General features: G+C 35.1%; 1 protein-coding gene across 7 annotated transcripts in view; it reads left to right on the forward strand.

Moving 5' to 3' along the window:
- The first annotated feature begins 21900 nt into the window (after nt 1–21900).
- The window catches only part of LOC120067756 (helicase-like transcription factor CHR28), a 32967-nt gene continuing 30558 nt past the window's right edge, over nt 21901–24309 (forward strand). Inside the window, exons 1-5 of one of the 7 annotated variants that reach the window (XM_039019319.1) lie at nt 21901–22087; nt 22526–22668; nt 23170–23306; nt 23449–23676; nt 23767–24308. In XM_039019319.1, the coding sequence (XP_038875247.1) occupies nt 23517–23676; nt 23767–24308 (702 nt within the window). In that variant the 5' untranslated portion in view covers nt 21901–22087; nt 22526–22668; nt 23170–23306; nt 23449–23516. Of the gene's footprint in view, nt 22088–22525; nt 22669–23169; nt 23677–23766; nt 24309 lie in introns of all 7 variants that reach the window. The other 6 variants (XM_039019322.1, XM_039019321.1, XR_005479018.1 and 3 more) reach the window with 6 other exon arrangements.

A 24309-nucleotide genomic window follows, 5' to 3' on the forward strand; every position in this document is an offset into this window, starting at 1 on the left:
ACCTTCACCGGAAACAACACCTCCGCAGGACCTGTTAAATTCACCATACCGCCGCTCAATCAACTAACCACCACAAAGCTTGAACGAGAGAACTTTATGTTGTGGAAGACCCTCGCATTGTCGATCCTCATGAGTTACAAACTTGAAGGTCACCTCTCCGGTCAGATATCCTGCCCACCAACGTTCATTCCGACCACCTCTGAAGCGACTTCAAGATCTCAAATGACCAGCGATGACAAAGTGAGTTCATAAGAGGAATGATCACTCAACCTACAGTATGAAGTATGGCTTGTAGTCGACCAACTCTTGTTGGGATGGCTGTACAATTCGATGGCACCGGATGTGGCTGTTCAACTCATGGGACATGAAACTACCAAGAAATTATGACAGGCTATTCAAGAGCTATTTGGAGTTCAATCAATAGCAGAAGAAAATACTTAAGACAACTCCTTCAACAGAAAAGAAAACGAGGCCAAAAGATGAGTGAGTATCTCAAACTGATGAAGCTTCATTCCGACAATCTAGCACAAGCCGGCAGCCTTGTGTCGACAAGAGCCTTCATCTCACAAGTCCTTCTCAGTCTAGATGAATAATACAACCCGGTGGTGGTAGGCATCCAAGGTAAACCAGGTATATCATGGCTAGATTAATATCTGAGTTACTGTCTTATGAAAAAAGATCGAAGCATCAAAACTCTATCAAAATACATAGTTCTTTTGCACAACGACCCTCTGTCAATGTAGTATTTAGTAGGAATCCAAATGGTGGTAAACCACACTTCAATCCCTCATATAGTGGAAGTCGACAACAGGGAAATAACTCAAAAGGCAGTAACAACAGTCACAATCCGTTTAATGGACAAGAAGGTGGTCGTGGTCGAGGAAGAGGCCGCGACAATAATTCAAATAGACCAATATGTCAAGTGTGCGAGAAGTATGGTCACTCAGCCCTGGTGTGTTATCATCTATATGACATAGAATACTCACAAACGACTAGACAAGGCAGAGGAAACCAAGGGTCAATCGGCCTCAACAACAACATTACTGCCCTGTTCACGACAGCTCAGCCCTCCAACCCTTTCATGGCCACACCAGAAATAGTAATTGATCCGAATTGGTACAAAGACAGTGGGGCTACCAACCATGTCACTCAAGATTACAACAATATCAATAATCCAACCGAATATGGAGGTAATGAATTGGTAACTGTAGGTAATGGTAAACAACTACACATATCCCATACTGGTCAATCTTACTTGTCTGATGGAATGAATGAATTTATCTTGCATGATGTCTTGTGTGTGCCTAACATAGCCAAGAATATCATTAGTATATCAAAGTTGGCATATGATAATGTTGTGATAGTTGAATTTCACACTGATTGTTGTGTCATTGAGGATAAGGATACGAGCAGAATATTATTGAAAGGGAAGCTTGATTGAAAGCTGTACAGACTTCGAGGGGCTGAAGTGATACATGAGACTATAGAGGACTGAAGATCAGCTTAGTAAAAATAACCAATCAACTGCTTTAATTCTATCAGGAGTGAGGATTAATATAGTTGAGTCAAGAGCTGTTTGGCATAGGAGACTAAAACATCCATCCGTAAAAACTTTAGAATGTGTGATTAGAGAATGTAAACTGCCTGTTACATCAAATGAAGGAAATGAGTTTTGTCAATCTTGTCAATTGGGAAAGTGATTTGCCTTATCGTTTCCAAATTCTCAATCTCAAGCTTCTAACATGAATTAATACATACTGATGTATGGGGGCCTGCTCCCATTGAATCTACTGATGGATATCGATAATATATTTCCTTCTTAGACGATCACAGCAGATATGTGTGGCTATATCCTCTGAAACAGAAAAGTGAAACACTGGCAGCATTTCAACACTTCCTATAAGTAATACAAACTCAATTCAATGACTGAATAAAGAAATTACAGTCAGATAATGGGAAAGAATATGACAAAATACACCATCTCTGTCAGTCCAAAGGAATTTCAATTCGAAAGTCCTGTCTGTATACCTCAGCACAAAATGGCAGGGTCGAGCGCAAGCATCGACACATCATAGAAACAGGGTTCACGCTGCTCAGGCATCCATGACCTTAAGCTTTTGGTGGGAGGCATTCTCCACTGCTTATTATCTCATTAATGGCATGTCTACCTTTGTCTTGCAAGATATATGACCTGTTGCTGTCTTATTTTGGTCAAACCTTGATTTTCTTAATCTTGGGACTTTCGGGTGTGCCTACTACCCATATCTACGCCTTATCACAGTAAAACTTCCAATTACACTTAGAGAAATGTGTGTATATTGGTCTCAACTCAATCCACAAAGGATACAGATACCTCAGTCCATCTGGCAGGATCTATACAAGCAGACATGTGAAATTTAATGAAAAAAAAGTTTCCGTTTGCAAATCAATCGTGCACCATGATCGTCCAGAAGACCGGGCCAATGATCGCTAAACAACCATCATTTAGTCTAATCGCCCAGACGACAGACCTTATCAGAGACACAACGATCGCTGAGAATGATCGCCCAGATGACAGACAATGCAATCGCTTAACCTCCATCATTTAACACGATCGCTCAGACGATAGACAAGACGATCGTTCAGGTCCCATCGTGTAGAACGATTGCCCAAATACAAGACGATACGATCGTTCAGGTCCCATTATGTAGAACGATTGCTCAGATGCCAGGCAATACGATCGTTCAATCTCCATCGTTTAGAATGATCGCCTAGCCGAAAGACAATACGATCGTTCAGAACTCATCGTGTAGACCAGTTGTACAAAGCAAAGACAAGACGATTGCAGTAAGTCCATCGATCGTGGACCATCCATTGTCCAACACGATTGCCCAGCGCGACAACTCCAACCGTACCTACACACCTCAATGAATCAATAGGCCCGAGTCTTCAACCAATCCTCAATACTCTACCTCAGTCACCGACTATCCCTCAAACCTTACCCTCCAAAAACCAGACACCCTCACAATAGTATGCATCACACCAACACCCATCCGAGACCCTACCTCAAACATTCTCTAAAGACCATATCATCCCAACCTTGCTTCAGACATTACATCTTCACTCTATCTCAGCCCCTACATATTCATCCCAGCCAACCATCACCAACCGCCCCCCACCTGCTCCGACTCATTCCATGATCACTCAAGCAAAAGCTGGCATCTTTAAACCAAAGGCCTGGTTCATAAGCAAAGCAATTGATTGGTATCAAACAGAGCCCACCAGAATCAATACAACACTTGCGACCCCTCAATGGAAAAAGGCGATGGATGGATAATACATGGCACTGTTGAGAAATAAAACATGGACATTCGTTCCTCCATCTCCATCTCAGAATGTTGTTGGAAACAAGTGGATATTTCATATCAAAAGAAACATGGATGGAACAATACAAGGGTATAAGGTCCGACTGGTAGCAAAGGGGTTTCATCAACATCATGGAGTCGATTTCTTCGAAACATTCAGCCCTGTGGTAAAGTCATCAACGATCAGAGTAATCATCAATGTTGTTATAACACACGGGTGGATGCTGAAGCAACTTGATTTCAATAATGCATTCCTAAATGGACGATTAACTAAGGAAGTGTATATGAGCCAACCACAGGGCTATGTAAGCACTCAGTATCCACAACATGTCTGCAAGTTGGACAAGGCAATATACGATCTGAAACAAGATCCACGAGCCTATAATACAACCCTCAGCTCTGTTCTCAAACAGTAGGGATTCTATCAGTCAAGATCCAACACTTTTCTATTCATCTACCACGAGGAAGGCTCGGTAATATATCTTCTTGTCTATGTAGACGATGTCATAGTCACAGGTAACAACATTAAACTTATAGAATATCTCATACAAACATTGGACATATGTTTTGCACTTAAAGACCTCGGGCAACTTCGATACTTTCTGGGAATTCAAGTACACTATCTTGAATCTGGCCTTTTGATAAATCAGTTGATGATTTACTACAAAAGCTTAACATGTCTGATGTGAAACCAGTTCTCTCGCTAATAGTTCAAGGTTGTAAACTATATAAAGCGGCTGGCCAACCTCTGTCTGAACAATTTATATATCGAAGCACCATAGGAGCTCTTCAATACTTAACGCACACAAGGCTTGACATCACGTATGTTGTCAATCAACTCAGTCAGTTCCTGCAATCCCCAACTGATGTTCATTGGCAAGCAGCAAAAAGTGTGCTTCGGTATATCAGTGGCACCAAACATTATAGAATATACTTTCAATCGAGCCCGAACCTCCACATTTCTGCCTACTCGGATGTCGATTGAGTATCCAACCTAGATGATAGAAAATCAATAGTAGCCTATTGTACTTTTGTGAGAAATAACATCATGTCCTGGTCCTCGAGGGAGCAAGTTGTGGTAGCAAGGTCAAACACTAAATCCGAGTATAGAACACTTGCTCATGCCACCTCAGAAGTACTCTGGCTTCAACAGCTACTAGGTGATACGAGATTAAAGTCCAACACTAGATCTACTATATGGTGTGACAACCTAGGAGCAGGTGCATTAGCAGAAAATTCGGTGTTTCATTCTCGAACTAAACATATCGAAATTGATCTTCACTTCATCCGAGACCATGCTCTCAAAGGCCACATCAATATTCACTATGTATCATCGACCGATCAAATAGCCGACTGTCTTACAAAGACACTCAACAACACACACTTTTATACATTATGAGCCAAACTAGGAGTACTTGAAGTACCCTCTAGTTCGAGGGGGTATGTTAGAGAAGAAATGAGAAATGAAAAAGGAAAGGCCGAGGTGGAGGAAGAAATGATGACTCACCAAGGTAGTTAAAAATTGGTTTACCACTCTCCTATCATAGTGTGCCACTTGTAATATTCTTATTCCTCTTTGTATCGTTACCATTGTAAGAATTAGGGCAAACTTGTATAAAGAAATGGTTGTAGCATTCATTTGTGATTAAGAAAATAATATAGAGAAAATAAGAAAACAGAGCAAGGGAAGTTCAAAGGACAAAGTTTATTCCCAACCAAATTCAATCTTCAACTATCATTCTTCACGAATCCTTCGACCAATCTACAAGCGTTCAAGAACAACACCGCTCAAATGCAATGATTGGAACAACAACAGCACGAACACAACGAACGTAGCCTCCACTAAACCAATCAAGTCTAACTCAATCCACAGACTGAGTGAGGACACTACCACAGTGGTTACCTTGATATTCTCGGTGTGAGAATCCAGTAGTTGTGGGCTTTGTATGATCTTGGCTTGAGGAAGAGATTGGAAGTCTACGATCGAGCAAGTGGGAGATAATACACTGTCTATCGCATAGACGATGTGTTTGATCCTTTAGTGAAGCCTATTGCATAGACTTTTACTACTCGATCGTGTAGAAACAATCAAAAGGTCAACGATCGTATTATCAACTCTTACACAATCGTTTAGTCTCTGTAAGCTATCGCTTAGTGAAACTCTTTCATTTGATAACTTAATCCGTGAGTTCTTTCCGGATGAGGCAACTCACTAATTTTAGAAAATTAATTTTCCTTTTTATCTCACGGTAACCATAAAACCACCAATAACCTCCCACTCAAACGGTTATTAGAGGAAAAGAAATTAATTATCATAAAATTAACATATTATAAATAAATATGACAATCAATTTACCATACTATATTTATAACTTATAGTTTTAATATTTCATCTCATGAAGTATATAAACCATAGTTATTTTTCTATTTATGGTACTTAATGTAAATCATATTTGCATTAATTCCTCCACTTGATGTATCTCATACATCACACCAATTATATCATATATAATTGAACTCTCTCTTGTTAATTTGAACTCAAATTAACCCCAAGAACTGATTCTTAACTTGAATCTATTGAGCTACCAAGGGGACCTTATGGACCTGTAGCTTAAAGGTCCAACAGTATGTGAATAGCTAACTAAACTCTTCAGTCACGAGATCACCATTCGCTAACTGTTGGGCACTCCACTAAAGATCGACAGTTGCACTCTTCGCACTATAGATATATTTCTATGTTCACATCAACCAATCAACAGTGCGATAACCCCTCACATATCGCTCGTAAGTACAGTTTGGCCACTTTACCATTTTGCCCCTGTAGTTACATCTAACTTCTTAAGCACCACTGATTCCTCTAATGAACAATAAGTCATAGTCCTACTATGATTGGGTTCTCTCTTCAAAAAAAAAAAAAAATGTGGCCACTATGTTCAAGACCCAGAATCAACTCTTAAGGGATCAATTTATCTACTTACCCTACTTTCGGGAAGGAGTAAATCCCGTCTTGTGTAACTGAGTTCCCAGCTCCCCAATCAGATAAATCCTCAAAAAGGTAGGCTTATTGAGTTGACAATCTGGCCACTCTCACCCATACTAATCAAAAGACCGCCCTCGTAGGCATGAGTTCCCAAAACACTCAGGATTAAGGTCATGTCACCTATGGTCATTTAAATGATATGTAAGTCTCGATTATCAACAACATTATATAAAGAGACAAATCATCTCATGGTCCAGTCTTATACAAACTCTTTGTATACGACACCCCCGCTTGCATGTCTCTACATGAATGGTTAGGATCAGACCATCTGTAGTAGTTCACCAGGATAAGGTATCTCTTCTTTATCCTTATACTACAGATCTTTTAGGTTATTACTTAATGAATGATTCACTTCTATATCTCATATACATGCTTAAGTTTACATAAAATAACCATAGATCTTTGTTTATTGGATATGAATAAATGCAACTAAAATAACTCTTATTTTATTATTAACAATGTGTACAAAGTTTACAAACTAAGAAACTTTGAGAGAATAAAGACATCAATCCCAACAAGATTTTTTTAATGTGTTTTTACTTTTCGTCAAGAAAAATAGTGTAGAAACTGACAAGGAATTTAAGTGGGCTTATTGGGTTGTTGGTGAAATTAAAGGCCCAGTGGCATTATGATAATTATGGACAAATGGCAATTTTGTAATTAACCCGTATTCTTTGTGTTTAGGGCTGAAAATCGTGAAACACTTAGAGGTAGAGAGGGGAAGCCGAAATTGTAGACCACAGTGAGAGAGAGAGAAGCGTCCGGTTAACTCGTGCGGCGGTGAGCGTTTACGTCTGGTGAGTTTGACAGACGAGGGACACGTGTCTGGTGAGTTCGTCGAGTGATTTCGTGTGGGTCTGGTACGTCCGACAGCAGGTTCTTTCCGACCGTGGAGGTTGCGTCCAGCAATGTGGTGGTTTCAACTGTGGGTCTATCGGCATAGGATTTTAGGTTTCTGTTCGGCCATGCAGGGTTGCGTCTGACGGTAAGGTTGCGCGTGAGTTCGCGGTCAGAGTCAGGCTGCAGTGCTCTAGACTTGGGTTGTTTTTCAGTGGGTTTATTCTTGACTTTTTTAGAGACGACGTCGTGGCGGATCTTTCAGTATCAATGGGTATAAAAATTATATATTTGTGATCATTGTTGATTATTTTTAATTGAAAATTCCTCATTGCTCGTAATGAAATTGATTCAAGTTGGTTCCTAAAGTTGATGTAAACCAAATTAGTTGAACCACTATATATCTTGGTGTTCATTCTTAATGATTTTGAGTTATTCTACTAATTGTTTGCGTGTTCTGTTTGGCCATCTAAGTTAGGTTCAAAACTCTCACAAGTGGTATCAGAGATCCATTTGATCCAAAAAGGGTGTACGGTAGTGTGCTGGCATATTCTTTATTTAGGATAATTTTCTGTCGGGATTAATTTGACAGATGACTTCGTTGTCTACACGGTTCAAAGTTGTTAAATTTGATGGGAAAGGTGATTTTGGGTTATAGAGAAAAAAGATTAAAGTTATTTTGGTACAACAAAAGATAACCAAAATCTTAGACGAAAATGACCTTCCGCCAACAATTATAGAAGCTGAGAAAAGAGATATGATTGAGATGGCCTATCCGACGATAACTCTGTATCTGTCAGATGGAGTGCTTAGGCTTGTAGATGAGGCCACTACTACAGTGGATTTATGAAAGAAATTAGAAAGTCTTTATTTGACTAAGTCCTTACCAAATAAATTATATCTAAAAAAGAATTTTTTGAATAAAGATAGACTTTAGTAAAGGCTTCAAAGAAAACTTGGATGAATTCCAAAAGATTATAGTTGATCTCAATGACATCGATGAGAAGATGTCGGATGAAAATCAAGCGGTTATTCTTCTGAATTTATTGCATGAGTCATAACAAAAAGTTAATGTAGCTATTAAATATGGACATGATTCATTATCCATTGATATAGTGTTGGATGCCTTGAGAACAAGATACTTCAAGATTAAAAAGGAATGCAAGGATGGAGAGTTACTCATGGCCAAGGGCAGAAGTGAGAAAAAGAACGGAAAAGGAAAAGAATCGAGATGCAGATAAAAATCAAAGGGGAAAGTCAAGAAGTGTTTCCTATGTTATAAAGAAAGACACTTTAAGAAAAACATATCATTTGAATAAGAGCAAAGGAGCATCAAGTAGCAAGCATGCAGAGGAATCTAGTGCAGCAAATGTTATTGATGGGTATGATTCATCAAAGGTCTTGATGGTGTCCAACAAGGATATTCAGGATGTTTGGATCATGGATTTAGGGTGCATGTTTCACATGACTTCTAATCGGGATTTCTTGATTGATTTCCAGAAAAATGATGGGGGTTAGTTTTGCTTGTTGATAATGGTGTTTGTGATATACAAAGAATTGGGTTAGTTCGAATCACAACACATGATGGAATGATCAGAACTCTTACAAATATAAGGTATATTCCAGAACTCAAACGAAATATGATTTCTTTAGGCGAATTAGATAGAGCAAGTTATTCCTATAAATCTGAGAATGGAGTTCTGAAGGTTATCAAGGGTTCTTTGGTTAAGCTAAAGGGGACCTTGAGGAATGACTTTTATGTGTTGGAGGGTACTGCAGTTTCAGGTAGTGTTGTTGTTGCATCTGGGAAAGAAACAAATACGTCTATGTAATGGCATAAAAGACTAGCTCATGTGAGTAAAAGAGGTCTTCAAACTCTTTCACAACAAGGTTTGCTTGGAGAAGTTAAAGACATTGAACTCCGATTTTGTGAACATTGCATAATGGGAAAGTCTACCAGAGTGAAGTTTGGGAAAGGGAAGCATTCAACCAAAGAAATTTTGGATTATGTTCATTTAGATTTGTGGGGTCCTACAAAGGTACCTTCTATGGGAGGTTCAAGATACTTCATATCAATCATTCGTGATTTTTCAAGGAAGGTGTGAATGTATCTACCGAAGTAGAAGGATGAAGCTTTTGGGAATTTTCTTGAATGGAAAAAGCAGGTTAAGAACCAAATAGGCAGGAAGGTAAACTATCTAAGAACAGACAACGATTTAGAATTTGTGAATAAAAAATTTGATAAATTTTGCAAATCTAAGCAAATTACGAGGCATTTCACTGTTACATACACTCCACAACGGAATGGTTTAGCTGAAAGGTTTAACGGAACAATTATGGAGCGTACAAGATGTCTTTTGACAAATGCTTCATTACCCTTAAAGTTTTAAGGGGGAAGTTGCCCAAACAGCCGTCATCTCATTAATAGGAGTCCATCTTCCGCTTTAGACCTAAAGACTCATAAAAAAATATGGACAGGAAAAACTCCAGGATCATCTCAAAGTGTTTTGATGTTCAGTTTATACTCATATTAAGGAAAGGAAGCTAAATAAGAGGGCACTAAAATATATGTTTATTGTCTATCCTCGGGTGTTAAAGGATATAAACTTTGGTACTTGGAAGAGGGAAGAAATAAATGTATTATCAACAAAGAATAGAGATGTGACCTTTAATTAAGCAGAGATGCCATTTTGTGTCAAATAGTAGCAGAAACAGGAAACAGTTGATCAGGTTGATGTGGAGGTTAGAATCGATTATAAAGCATGACCATCAGTTAGTTCAGGCGAATGCAGTGATCAATCATCCAGTTCTGATGGTAGACAGCCTCAACTGCAGAGGACTTGATTGATGAGAGAGCTTTCGGTGAAGAAAGTTCAAGTAGCAATGACCTACAGAACCATCAACTTACACGTGACAGACCTCAGCGGGTGAGGCAGGCTCCTACGAGATATGGTTATGTTGATTTAGTTACTTGTGCTCTTATTTGTGCAGCTGACAGTATCAAAGTAGAACCTCTTACTTTTAAGGAGGCAATTGTATCTAATTCGAAGGAACAATGGAAGGATGCTATGGAAGCAGAGTTGTTCTCGTTGCAGAAGAATCAGACATGGTCATTGGTTCCAAGGCCTTCTAATCAAAAACTCATTTAGTCAAAATGGATTTATAAAATCAAGCAAGGTACAGGAGGTGACGGTAAGCTTAAATATAAGGCTAGACTGGTAGCCAAGGGCTACACTCAAAATGAGAGAGTTGACTTTCATGAGATTTTCCCCTTTAGTGGTGAGGCATACGTCCATTTGAGTAGTTTTATCTATTGTTGTTCACTTTGATATGTTTGTTGAATAGATGAATGTTACCACAACTCTCCTTCATGGAGAATTAGAGGAAGTGATCTATATGGCTCAAACTAAGGGCTATGAGGTGAAAGGAAAGGAAGACATGGTTTGTCGTCTTCACAAGTCTATTTATAAACTGAAGCAATCGCCGAGGCAGTGGTATATCAGGTTTGACACCTTTATTCTGAAGCAAGGGTTTCACAAGAGCTCATATGATACCTGCGTGTACAGGAAACTATCTTAGAAAGGTACGTATATTTATCTACTTCTGTATGTAGGTGATATGATCATGATATCTAAGGATTATTGTGAAATTTGTGATCTCAAGAAACAGTTGAGTAGTGGATTTGAGATGAAAGATTTAGGTAAACTGAAGAGAATCCTAGGCATGGATGTGGAAATGATAGGGAGAAAGGTTTGTTAATGATAACTTGTAGAAATACAAGTTATTTGTACTACCTAATCTAGATATTGCGGCCAAAAGAGATTAAATATGCGCCAATTGTATAGAAATTAGCTTAAAATACAATAATTATATATTATCACAATTACACCCACTAACATCGTTAAGATGGAAGAAAAAGAGATTTATACTCTGTTTTGCAAGAAACCAAGTCACCGCTTGCGATCAAGGCTCAAGAAGAATTGACCAATGCATCTCTGTCACATTGCGCCCCTCAATCGACACTAAAAAGACGATTAACGCAATGAAGGTGCAATGCGACAGTCGATCCAGAGCTGACTTTCAATCGCATGCGGTAATAAAAACAACATCGCATGCAAACATTCGATCGAAAGATGCAGCTAAGCAATGCAAAAGCGGAGGATTGTGACATGTGTACAACTAACGGTTGTGCAGTTTCGACAGTCTAATTGCATAACAAAAGGAATAATATCCTTCCATCTTCGAAATTTCCATAATAACAAGTGAGGACCACAAGACCGGAGTAAAAAATCTTCACCTATAAATACCCCATGGACTTCACAGAAAAAAAGGCTACTCGATACGGGGCTAATTGCTGTTATTATACTGAGAAAAAGGCTGAGCTAAGTGTTAAACTGAAGAAATCCGGGAAAAAGAAGAGGCAAGGCCGAAAGGTGAGTCTCAGTGTTCATCTGCCAGATCCCCACCACGAAGCTCTTTTACTCAGATCCCTGCTACCGGTTGAGCAAGCCTGAAAGGGAAGCTCATCCATCCGTCCAATCCATCTAATCCGGTAAGAAGATCTCCATCCAAATCAGTGTCGAGACGTTAGCGCTATTTGTATCTGTTCTATCTCTTTTCGTCATTGTAGTTCATCTTATTTATCTCTACATTCACACACCATGTATCAGACGCTAAATAGATATATTGAATGTCTTGATCGCTTTCATCACCACTTTTCTGTCTATTTCATTCCTCCATTTATCGCTTTCTTCATGATGTGTTCTTAATCCTCTAGTAGTTAATATGAATTAAACGAGTACTTAATTTGTGTTAAAGAGATAAATTGCGTTTAGCTAAGGCATGCTAGACGGTGTCTTCACCTGTGAGAGCAGAAGTGAAGATGTCGTTCTGATCTATCAAGAGAAGGTCAAAAGAATGCGTTAACTAGAGCGAGTAGTACTTTCAGACAAGGAAGCAACCTTGCGTTCATTATGTTCGTCTCTGTTTCATCATATACATGTGGGAACATGGCCGATCACTGAAAGGTGTATGCTAAGGGGAAAACAAAATTGTACTTATCACTTCAACGTAATTAAGAACTTGCGATGGTTATATTAGTTATCTTTCTGTTTTGTTTCATACATAAGACTTGTCGCCGCATTACATGATCTTTGTAGAATCTTCATAGCCAGCCTTGACCTCAATATCTTTTACCATTTTAGCTTAGGTTTACTACACTTTATTTTATTTTCGCATTTTTATTGCTTTCCTTTACTTTATCACAATTTTTATATACCTGCACAAATTATACTTTTAAAGATTGAAAAACCAGGTCGCATGTATCATAAACATAATGCAATAACCTTAAACATTCCCTGTGTTCGACCTCGAATCACAGCGAGAAACTTGCGATGGAATTATACTTGGTTCCAATGTAAGGAAACTTGTGACAACGCATAGAATACTACCAGAACATCCATGAATAACACATATCTATAAGTAGTATTGCATGAATTGAGTCAAGTCAGGGCATTATTGTATATCAATTGACTTGAACCGTGCGTGCATCATATAGAATAACTTCAACGTTACAGTTAACCATTTCGCATAAGAGTTATGTGCATAAACTGCTTGGGAAGTATAATATGTCTGGTACACCTTTATCATCTCATTTTAGGCTTTCTTCATCTCAGTGTCCCGTTACTGAACAAGAAAGATTAGAGATGTCTAATCCTATTGTAATATTGTTGGAAGTATCGTGTATTTGATGATCTGTACTAGGCTGACTTGGGATGTGCTATGAGTATGATAAGTAGGTTTATGTCAAATAATGGGAAGGAGCATTGAAATGCAGTCATGTGAGTGATTAGATATTTGAAAGGTAGTGTCAGTGTATCACTGTATTTTAGCAGAGATTGTGATAAATCAGCACAGTTGGAAGGCTTCACAGATGCAGATTATGCTGCAGACCTTGACAAAAGAATGTCTTTATCATGTCACATTTTTCGTTTGTTTGATAACGTGGTCAGTTGGAAGGTTGCTCTAAAGTAAGTTATTGCTTTGTCTGCTAGTGAGTCAAAGTATATTTTAGTGGGTGAAGCTGTGAAATAGACAATGTGGTTGAAAAGGATAGTTGGTGAGTTGTTATCACGGGAGCTCATTCCTATCGTCCATTGTGATAGCCAGAGTGCTATTCATTTTGTGAAGAATCCATCTCATCACAAAAGGTCTAAGCATATCGATGTCAAATTTCATTTTATTATAGAAGTTGTGGGCCATAAAGATGTTGAACTGGTCAAGGTACATACAGTTGATAATTTGTCAGATATGCTAACCAAGGTTATTCCAACCCATAGGTTTAAATACCTGTTAGATGGGCTGAATATTAAATCTAGATGATAGGGAGTTTGGAGAATCAGCTTGACACTTAAATATTCTTGTTATGAGGGAGATTTGTAGAACATAACAAGAAATTTAAGTGGGCTCATTGGGTTGTTGGTAAAATGAAAGGTCTAGTGGCATTCTGGTTATTATGGGCAAGTGAAAATTTTGTAATTAACCCATTTTCTTTGTTTAGGGCTAAAAATCGTGAAACACTTAGAGGTAGAGAGGGTCAGCCAAAATTGTAGACCACCGTGAGAGAGAGAGGCATTCGGTTAACTCGTGTGGCGAGGATCATTTGCATCCGACGAGTTCGACAGGAGAGAGACGCGTGTCCGGTGAGTTCATCCAATGATTTCGTGTGGGTATGGTATGTTCGGCAACAGGTTTTTTCCAACCGTGGAGGTTATGTCTTGGCGAGGCAGTGGTTTCGACCGTGGGTCTGTCGGTGTAGGATTTCAGGTTTCTGTTCGATCGTGCAGGGTTGCACCCGATAGTGAGGTTGCGCGTGAGTTCGCCGGTCAGAGGCGGGTTGCAGTGCGCTAGAATTGGGCTATTTTTCAGTAGGTTTGTTCTCAGTTTCAGAGGCGACGTCATGTGTGGATCTCTTGGTATCTGTGGGTATCAAAATTACAGATTGGTGATTATTGTTGATTATCTGTAATTGTAAATTCCTCATTGCTCGTAATAAAATTGATTCAAGTTGGTTCTCAAAGTGGATATAGACCAAATGGGTCGAACTACTATATATCTTAGTGTTCGTTCTTATTGCTTTCGATTTATTCTGCTAATTGTCTGTGCATTCTGTTTGGCCACCTAAGTTAGGTTCAAAACTTTCATGAATAGCATCAATGAGGACAACCCTTATAAATTTTGTCATTGTAAAATATTCTAAGGCAATCATATCAATACATGCTTTGACTTTTTTTATCAACTAAACTTGTACATCGATATTACAAACGAGTCAGAAAAATGCTTAACAATTCACATTTACCAAGAGTATCAATAATGTTACTTTTTGTATGTCACACAGTTAGATACAATAACATCTATTTATAATTATGAAAGCTCTATTAATGGATAGTAATCATCGTCAAATAAATATACATCATGACATTTTTATTAGACGTTGTGGAAATGCTTAGCTTACATTTGGTATTGTTTTTTAGATCATTGGAAGTGATTGCTTAAAAACCTTAACTGCTTTAGGTTATTAGGTTTTTGGAAATAGTGATTGTGAATAATTATGTTAAAAATATTTTTATAAAAGCACACGTCTATTGCCAACAAGAGCGTAGCTAAATTGGCATAATGACGATATATGGAGTGAGAAATCAAATCTTAAACATTGAGGTTGATAGTATGTGTCTATGCTGGTTGATCTATACTCATACTGACAAACTGATTAATTTGTATTACCATGTTTGTTTTAAACATATGTACAATCAACAAGTTCAATTATATCTATCAGATACCACCCCATACTTTAGTTACAATACCTCTTAAAAAAACACACACGCCTATTCTCTTGGTTTTTAAATTATATTTCATAGCAACTTTTAAGTTTTAGATTATATTCTTCATAAATTAAAATTGATTTTCGTATATTTCTTCCAACTAAATTCCATATATCATAAATTTGTAAAATGTTTTTTTTTTTATGATATGTGGAGTGAGAAATAAAATCTTAAACATTGAGGTTGATAGTATGTGTCCATGCTGGTTGATCTATACTCATACTGACAAACTGATTAATTCAGTATTACCATGTTTGTTTTAAACATATATACAATCAACAAATTTGATTGTATCTATCGGATAATCTAAAATATAAATTTATCAATTAATAATCCAAATAGTATTTATTTGAAACATTTTAGGGTAATCTAATGCAGCATTTTAAGTTCGGGTTATTGGATGTCTATTTGAAATAAAGGTTAAATTGGTTGTCAATTTTGAAAAGTTAACGTGTTTGTTGATTAACTAGTTATGGATAGTTAATTAGTTTAGGTCCCATAGACATTTTGATTTCCTGATTTTCATTTTCTAAAACTTATAAACACTCCTTTCATCTTTAATTATTATTATTTTTTATTTGTAAATTTTAAAAATTAAAAAGAAATTTTCTATAAAAAATTAAACTAGCTTAAACTTACCGGAAAAAAAAATGGAATTGAAATTGGGTAAAAAAACTAATTAACTGAAGTTCAAGCACAAAAAATGGAATAAGTAAAAAAAAAATGTAAAATTTCCTGGTTAACAATAAATTATTGGTATTTGGAATTTCTTGTTAACCATGAATGTTTACACCAAAGCCACATTTACACCAGTTGAAAAGTAATCTATTCACGATAATGTAAAAAGTGGGTCCCAGTTGATTACTTTTATTATTGTTTACGTGTTTTCGTAATTTTAATGGGATGTAGAGTCCGTCTTGAAATTTGTAATCAAATCATGGAGTTTGATTGAGAAATAAAAGGTGTTTAATCGTGGGACTCACTACTTTTACCATTATAGATATTGTTATTGTAACAATATGAAAATTACGAATTGTCACATTTATTGTTACCTAACTTAGGAATCCATTAATGGAATCTCATTGCAATTGCACCAATTTTCATCATGGTTTGGTAAATGTAGCCTCACCTTTTTCTACTCATTCTACTTTTTTTTAATACTTATTTATTGGCCACATTTATACCGGTTGAAAAGTTCCATCAATGGTAATGTAAAAAGTGAGCACAATTGATTACTTTTGTTGTTGTTTACATGCTTTTATTGAAATATGGGGTCCGCCACAAAATTTGTAATTAAATCATATAATCTGATTGACGAATAAAACCTGATTGTGGTTGAAAATTAAGTGGGACCTGCTACCGTTACATATATTGTTATTATAACCATATGAAAATTATGAATTTGCCACTATATCAAAAATCAAATCAGTTACAAGATATAATAAAACTTCACAATCTACCAATGATAGGTACTAATAAACACTATATACTTCTAGATAATTTCCTTTTTTTTTCAGAAAAATAAGAACTTAAACTAATTCCAATCGTTTTCCTAAGTTAAGTCAGTCGGTTAGATTATTATTATTATTATTATTATTATTATTTTAAAGTTTACTTTTATTTATTTTTCTTTTTTTAAAAAAAGAAAAAAGAAAAAAGAAAAAAGAAATCTTCAAGTAGTTTCTTTTTCCTTTTTATTTTTAAGCTTTTCTTATTCGTTTTAATTTTTATTATTTTAAATTGAAAATAGTTTAAGGCCTTTTTTCTTTTTAAAAGCAAGCCCATTAGAAGTTTTCTTGTAACGATGCTGACTGAAAATCTTCCATATTAGGCCTTAAGTTTAATTATTTATTACTTATTTTTCAAAATGTAAACTAAAAAACTAACTAGAAGATTTTTTTTAAAAAAAAAGTTAATTTAAGTTTAGAAAGAAAAAAAAAATGGCCTATTAGAAGATTTTCCCATCTTCCTGTAGGTTTTTATTTTTAAATAATTTTTTAAGATTTATACTAATTTATTTATTTTAACTCAAATCTAAGTTATTTTAAATTAGATCCAAGTCGTACGGACGATTGTTCCAAATCTTACGAGAAATTTGTTTCCTTTACAAATCTCATGGAAAAATTGTTTTCATGTTTGAATTTTATGAGAAATTTGTTTCTTTTATTAAGTTATGAGGTTTTTTTTTTTTTTTTTTTTTTTTTTTCTGGTTCCAAATCTTATGAATCTGTTTCCATGTTTGTTATGTATTTTTTTTAATTATCATTTACCTGTTTGTAGTGGTAGAGTCATAAATTTTGTATAAGGACACTATGTAATTTAATACATATTACAATTGTCCTTTACAAGTTTTCATGTTTTAGATGATCCAAAATTCTAAATTGAAAATTATGATTATGAGACTGATAAGAATATTGTTATAAATATGTTATGCGAACTTGATATTAAATATTATCATTATATTTAGAAATTTTAGTTCTTAAACCAGGATTTGTAGGTAGTTCTCCTAAATTGATTTCTATATATGATATGTCAAAATCAGATGTATGTTTCCTTTTGGAGATGATAACTATGTTGTTTCTATTGTCATTCTTCTTTTAAAATATCTATTCATATTGATATGAACCCTATAAATGTATTTCAATAAAAGTATTATGATTTATCACATAGATTTAAAAATATAAAAATTCAAAAGATTGAGAAATATTTGAAACTTGCTTGTGAATAGTATGATACGTATATCTGAACGAAACTCTGAAATTAATCGAAATAAATATACACTAAGTAATACAAACTAAAAAATTGGTAAAAAGAAAGTTAACAATACATTCTCAATAGAATGTTGTTGAGAATTGAGAGTGGAAATTTAGGTTGAAAAAAATATCTATGGAAAAAAAAATTGTTGCTGCTTTCTTTTTTTTTTCCTTTAAATTTGTGGGGAGGCAACAATTAGAAAATTCAAGTTAAGGGTTGCTTTTTTTAATTCATTTTTAAAAGATATTTTTATGCGTAAAAAGATTCATACTCACACACTTGACCATCAGCATGTGGCCTCTACCATTGCACCACATTCAGTTTTCCAAGAGAATTATGTTATTCGTATATACATATATAGTTAAATACTACTTAAATTGTATATTTAAATGTAAAATACAATAAGTCGAAGGAAGGAATGTGTCCCTGGCCTCTATATGACTTTGCTAGTGTTTGCTTGATTAAAAAATGTAAATCTTAAAACTGAAGGGAAAACTATTTTTCCATGAAATTTGGAACCATATCTTATGAAGTTGGTTCCAAATCTCACGTTTTTTTTCGAAGGTTTTTAAGTTTTTATATTAAAAAGAAAAAAAATCAAAACTTACCATTTGGGCCCAATTCTATAATCATTTGGTTTTTTAATTTTTGTTTTTGAAAATTAAGCTTATAGATACTATTTTCACATACAAATTTATTCATTTATTATCTATTTTTTACCGATGATTTTAAAAACAAGCCAGAATTTAAAAATTAAACAAAAAATTGCTTTTAAAAATTTGAAAAAACAACTTTTTTAGTCTTTGAGTTTTTAGAAATATGTGTGATTGGTTCCTAGAGTTTCAATTTAACCAATTTAGTCCTCGGTTTTTGAAAAATAGGTTTAAAGACTCCTTTTCATCATTTTATAATTAATTAGAATTATTTTGAAATATTTATATGACATTTTAAAATAAAAAAATAAAAAGTATTTTCTCTTTCCTATCTCTATTCTCCTCCCTTCGCCACCCTTCCTCTCTTTCCAATTTATGTCCATGACTAAACCTCTTGCTCCACTTCCTATGAGAATTTCATCATGTTAATCGCTGAATTCTCCATATACCCATCGATCCGCTAATCGTCCATTTAATTATATATTCAAATCCACCATTTAATTAAAATTCATTTAACAGGTTTGACCCTCTTATTATGACTTCCTCATTAGGATTAACAAAAATTCTCGTGGATCGAACCCTCATCCTCATCGAGATGAGAAATCTCAATTTGATCGGGGATTCTAATCGAGTCGAGCCCCAGGTCAGGGTTGGGGAACATATCCCCATTCCTGACCCCGTCTCCGATTTTTTTTTTAATATATTACAAATATTTATATATTTATATATAAGAAAAAAAAAACGAGTTTTTCCAGCGGGGATGGGAAAATGCCCCGCTGGGGCAAGGATGAGGAGTCCGCCCGTTGCCAGCCCTATTCCTCATCACATGAGACTGTTAGCAAACCAATTTATTTGTATTTGTCCTCTCTCTCCTTCGAAATTATCCAAATCAATATTTGCACCAAATAAAAAATAAATATTTTCTATTAGGAGAATAACCATTCATTATAAGTGGAGTTCAACGGTCTACGGTGTACCCATTGTTAGGTGATAGCGTGGAATAAGTAGTTGCAAATACTGAATCGAAAAGCAAGAACGTGCGTTTGGTGCAATAGTAGATGTTTGAGGATTTCTCGATGGAGTCGATGACGAGAAAACTCGAGGAAGTATGGTGAGGGAAGGGAGAAGAGAGATGGAATAGAGACGAGAGATAACGATATTTTTTATATTCTTAATTTTAAAATATCATATTAGTATTTAAAATATTTTAAAATTTACAATCGATTATAAAATGGTAATAAAGACCCTTTAAATCTATTTTTCAAAACCAACTAAATTGGCTAAATTGAAACCCTCTGGATCAATCACAACTATTTCTAAAAACTTGTTGACTAAAAATGTAGTTTTCCTACACTTTTATTTTTGTTTTCTGGGATTTGACAAATAATTCAAGTATTGTACCTAACAAATATGATAAGAAACTGAGAGAAAATATACTTGCTTTTATAGGAAAACAATCATATTTGGAATCTTATGGGAAAATTGTTTTCCCACAAATTTTAAGGTTTTTTATCTGTATGTGTTTTTTAATTTATCGTTTTAATATTTTGGATTTTTTTTATTTTTAAAAACTACTATAAAATGTTTCAAATCTCATGGGAAATCTATTCGAATATGGAGAGTTATATTATGTAAAAGTACTTGAATGAGGGATAAAATTGTATTGTCATTATGTGGAGCCCTCCACTCAAAAACTGAAAAAATAAGACTCTTGTTTCATAAACATTTTTTTTTTTAATTTAATCATATGGACACTACTTTCACCTCCATTTTTTTCCATCATGGTTTAAAATATCAAGCCAAATATTGAGGGGAAAAATAGCTTTCAAAATGTTGTTTTTTGTTTTTTGAATTTAGCTAAGAATTCAATCATATATAGACCATGATAAGAAATGTGGACATAATAGAGTTATTTTTTTTTTTTTAAACAAAATCAAATGGTTATCAAACGAGGATTAAGAAATATGTTAGAAAGACAACATTTTTTTTAATGTTAGTTTTGTCCACATTTTTTTAAAGGTTAGAAATAGCAAGTCCCCAAAAACATGTGTACAATATTTATTCTTCATTAAACATAGACATATATAGTAGTGAATGCACACTTGAAGATGATATAAAACAACTCTATCAATCACCATTATTTATAGATTACATAATTTGTTATATAAAATCCAAATAACCCTAACTAGTTGGAGATTCATTCTCTCATCATATAGTTGTTGTACTAGATAAAGACAAATAACAAAAGAAGCAAACATGAACGATAACCTACATTGATTTTACTCGTACTTGCATGCTCGAAATTTGAATGCATGACACATAAAATGTCTCTCTTCTTGTACTTTTTTCTAAAGGATATCGTATTTGTTATCTTTTTGAGACATACATGTACTTTGAAAAACTACCAAATCCTCTAACACGATCAAGAGGTCAACACCAATAAAACTCTACCTCGTTGAATTATTGATCACATTAGTTGAAGAAGTATTTATTATGCCTAAGTATTACATCAATTACCAAAAACATAAAAGGGTCGAATCTCTTTAAATTGATAACTACCATTCCAATCTCCCTTACTATTTCAATTTAAAGCTCTCTCATTTTTAATTTAGAACAAATATAAACTATACACGACTTTACACATATTGAACAACTGTTTAGGAAAATTGATCTACTCCTCATTAAGATGCAATCATGAGAAAAATAAAAGCAACAACTAATTAACAATGAGAGAGATTTAGTTTTTTCAAAGTAATAATTACATCCATTGTTTAAAAAAAAAAAAAAACTGCGGATGTTGTATCATTTAAAACTCAAAGCCAATAATTACATCAATTAAAATTCCACTAACGCAAGTAAGTCATTTTAGATCATTCATTTTAAAACCATTAATAGACAACTTTCATATGTATGTAAAATTTATTTAAATGTATTAACTTATAATATAAGAGAAATATTAAGATCAAAATGACAATATGAGTTTGTTCATTAATTTAAGTGTTTAATTAATTTTCAAATATTCCTTCGTCTTGTTTCACAGACAATCATGTTATAAATTCTCATCAATTTATTTACGTATAAAATTTCATTCAATTATGTCTACTTGAGTCGATTTTAAATAAAATCTAATAAAATAAGTATAAATCATCGACTCAAAAACGTGTATAATGCAACTAACATATAGACGTTTGGACAAAAAAAGATTCGTGATTCGAATTTCTCTATTCATATTATACGACGGAAGACAAAATGTAAATATATAAAATTATAAAAATTTAAAATTTAAATTAAATCTCAAAGTTTAAGAGTGAAAATTACTTTTCAACCCAAGAAATTTGGAGCTTCAAAAGTTAAGTACACTACACCGGTACAGTCTGTAAACTACACAACTACACCACACACGGCCGTTAACTCGTCGTCGTCGATCTCACATTCCGCAAAAGAAAAGAAAGGCAAAAAAATAGAAATCCTGAAAGAGGAAGCCTCTCTCTGCTCTGGCGTTGAACGGAAACCTCAAACCCTACCTAGTACGGACGGAGAGAAGATTACTTCTTCTGCAACTACAATCTACTTCGTCTTGTATGGATTCCTTCTCCTTTTCTTTCATTCCTTTTACCACATTCATCGCCCTTTAACCATACATCCTCTTGTTCGTTGTTTTTGTTCAGTCCAGTTGAATTTTTGAAGGCTTGTTTGAATGTGTGTGTGAATCTTGGAGCACTGTTGTTTTTGTAATGGGATCTTTCTTTCTTACCCTAATTAATCGCTTGTTTCGCTTCATGCATGCTGTGGCGCTGAATTCGATGGTTTTGGGATTATGGGTTGAGTAATTGAAGTTCACGTTTAACGGTCTTTTTGGGGGATAAATCTTGATTTTCAAGTGGCTGGTTAAATGGGGTTGGCACGGAAAGCATTCTGCTCAAGAAAAAAATAACTTAAGCTTTTAATTTCTATTCGGAGAGGTAAATTTGTAAGTGGAACTTTTGAATTCGATGGTCTAATTAGTTTTCTTTTTAGGTGCTGGAGAACTTCAAATTCGTTTCTGAGATTTGGCTTCGAACTGCTTTTCTTGGCCTACGGGGATATCAGCTTAGCATGAGTTGACAGGCATGCTGCTTCACTATTGGAAGTATAGTAGATTGTTAAACTAAGTGTCTGAGGTAGGAAAACTAAGCATATATGAGTTGTAGTTTATGGAATTAATTTGTACTCTTCCCTTTCAGTTGCTTTCAGTGTCTTTGTCATCAGCTGCTTATCCCATGTTTTAGAAATCGTGAGGGGGTCTCTGAATGACTGCATGTTTATGAAGAATGTGAATGTATTTTTTTTTTCTTTATAGATCTGGCTTGCTACTTCTGAAAATTTTTAGGTTGCTTCTAATTCCATATCATCTGTTTTTTTATTAACTGGGCTCTGTTTGCAAATTAAGCATACATCATGCAGTATTACCAATTCATGACTTATGTGACCGATGTATATCTTGCTGCAATGGCTTCGGTTAACTGATGCAGTATCTTTTTACTCCCTGCCAGTAGATCATTGTTGTTTCATAAGCTTCTCTTCGCTGTATCCTTGATGTTTTTTACAACTCATCTCTTTGTATTCAACTAATAATAATATGTTTGACTTTCAATTTTTCCTTTTTTTCTGGGTATTTGCAGAGATGTTTTCAACAAAGATATTCCTGCTAATGGTTCTGCTGCATCTGAAAAGATTTACTATGCAGCATGGCTATGTGTTTGATTATTCAGACTATCTTTGAAAATTCACCGATTTAGCTTAGAGGCACTCCACATTTGTAAGTAGATGGATTTGTAACTTTAAATTCTTAGATTCCCTGGACTATGTACTGGTGGTAGCCTGTGGTTATTCACTTGGCCTGTTACTTATCTATCTGGCTTTCTTCGTAACGAGGCAATTTCTATGATTTTCTGTGGCAGTTTGACTAATATTGTAGTAGTTTATTCCTAGTTTTGTCGAAGAAGAGAGATCTCGCAGTTGAATCATCATGTCTGTGACTAACCTTATAGAAATTAGTTCATCAGACAGTGATATAGAGGTAGAATATATTAGTGATAGTGATGACGATGTTGCACCAAGTATCGGGGAACCTAGTGGCAGCAGAAAGCTTCCTCATTGGGCATCCACAGTTTATAGTCCAGGTCAAAGTGAGTTTTGTGCAAGATTATTAAATTATTTTTAAAGCTTTCTCTAAGGAAATCTTATAAAGTGAAGAAAACTGACGATCAAATTTACAGGTAATGTTAATAACAGCCCACATTCTGATTCTAACGGTGACACTAGAGCCTCAAATCATCATATTGTCCTCACTGATGACAACAATTATCTTACTGAAAATGGGAATGCTGGTCTACCTCGAACCGTGAATTCTCGAATTGCAAGCACAGCTGGTGCAGATTATGAACGTTTATCTTCTCAACAAGCTTTTAAGAGGACCCTGCCTTATACCTCTCAGTCATATGTACCCCCTACAAAATCAAGTAACTTAGTCGACAATGTGGGCAGTAGTCAAATTCGTGATGCCCACGTCAGTTCTTATGATTCGGGAAGGCCAGGTTCAACTAGTGGGAGATTTTATGGGAGAGAGCATTTTTTCAGAGGCAACGGTGATGATACTGTTAGTTCTGAGATCAGGGATTACAGGGTCCTCCCTGTGAGTTTGGCACCAGGGAAATCTATACCTTCACAATATCCAGGCGAACATTCCTATCGTCCTGGTTATGGTGAAGAAATGGTGGCTGGAGGTGATGAGAGATTGATTTATCAGGCAGCATTGGAGG

This window comes from Benincasa hispida, chromosome 12, assembly GCF_009727055.1.
Source record: "Benincasa hispida cultivar B227 chromosome 12, ASM972705v1, whole genome shotgun sequence".
Classification (NCBI taxonomy): Eukaryota; Viridiplantae; Streptophyta; class Magnoliopsida; order Cucurbitales; family Cucurbitaceae; genus Benincasa; species Benincasa hispida.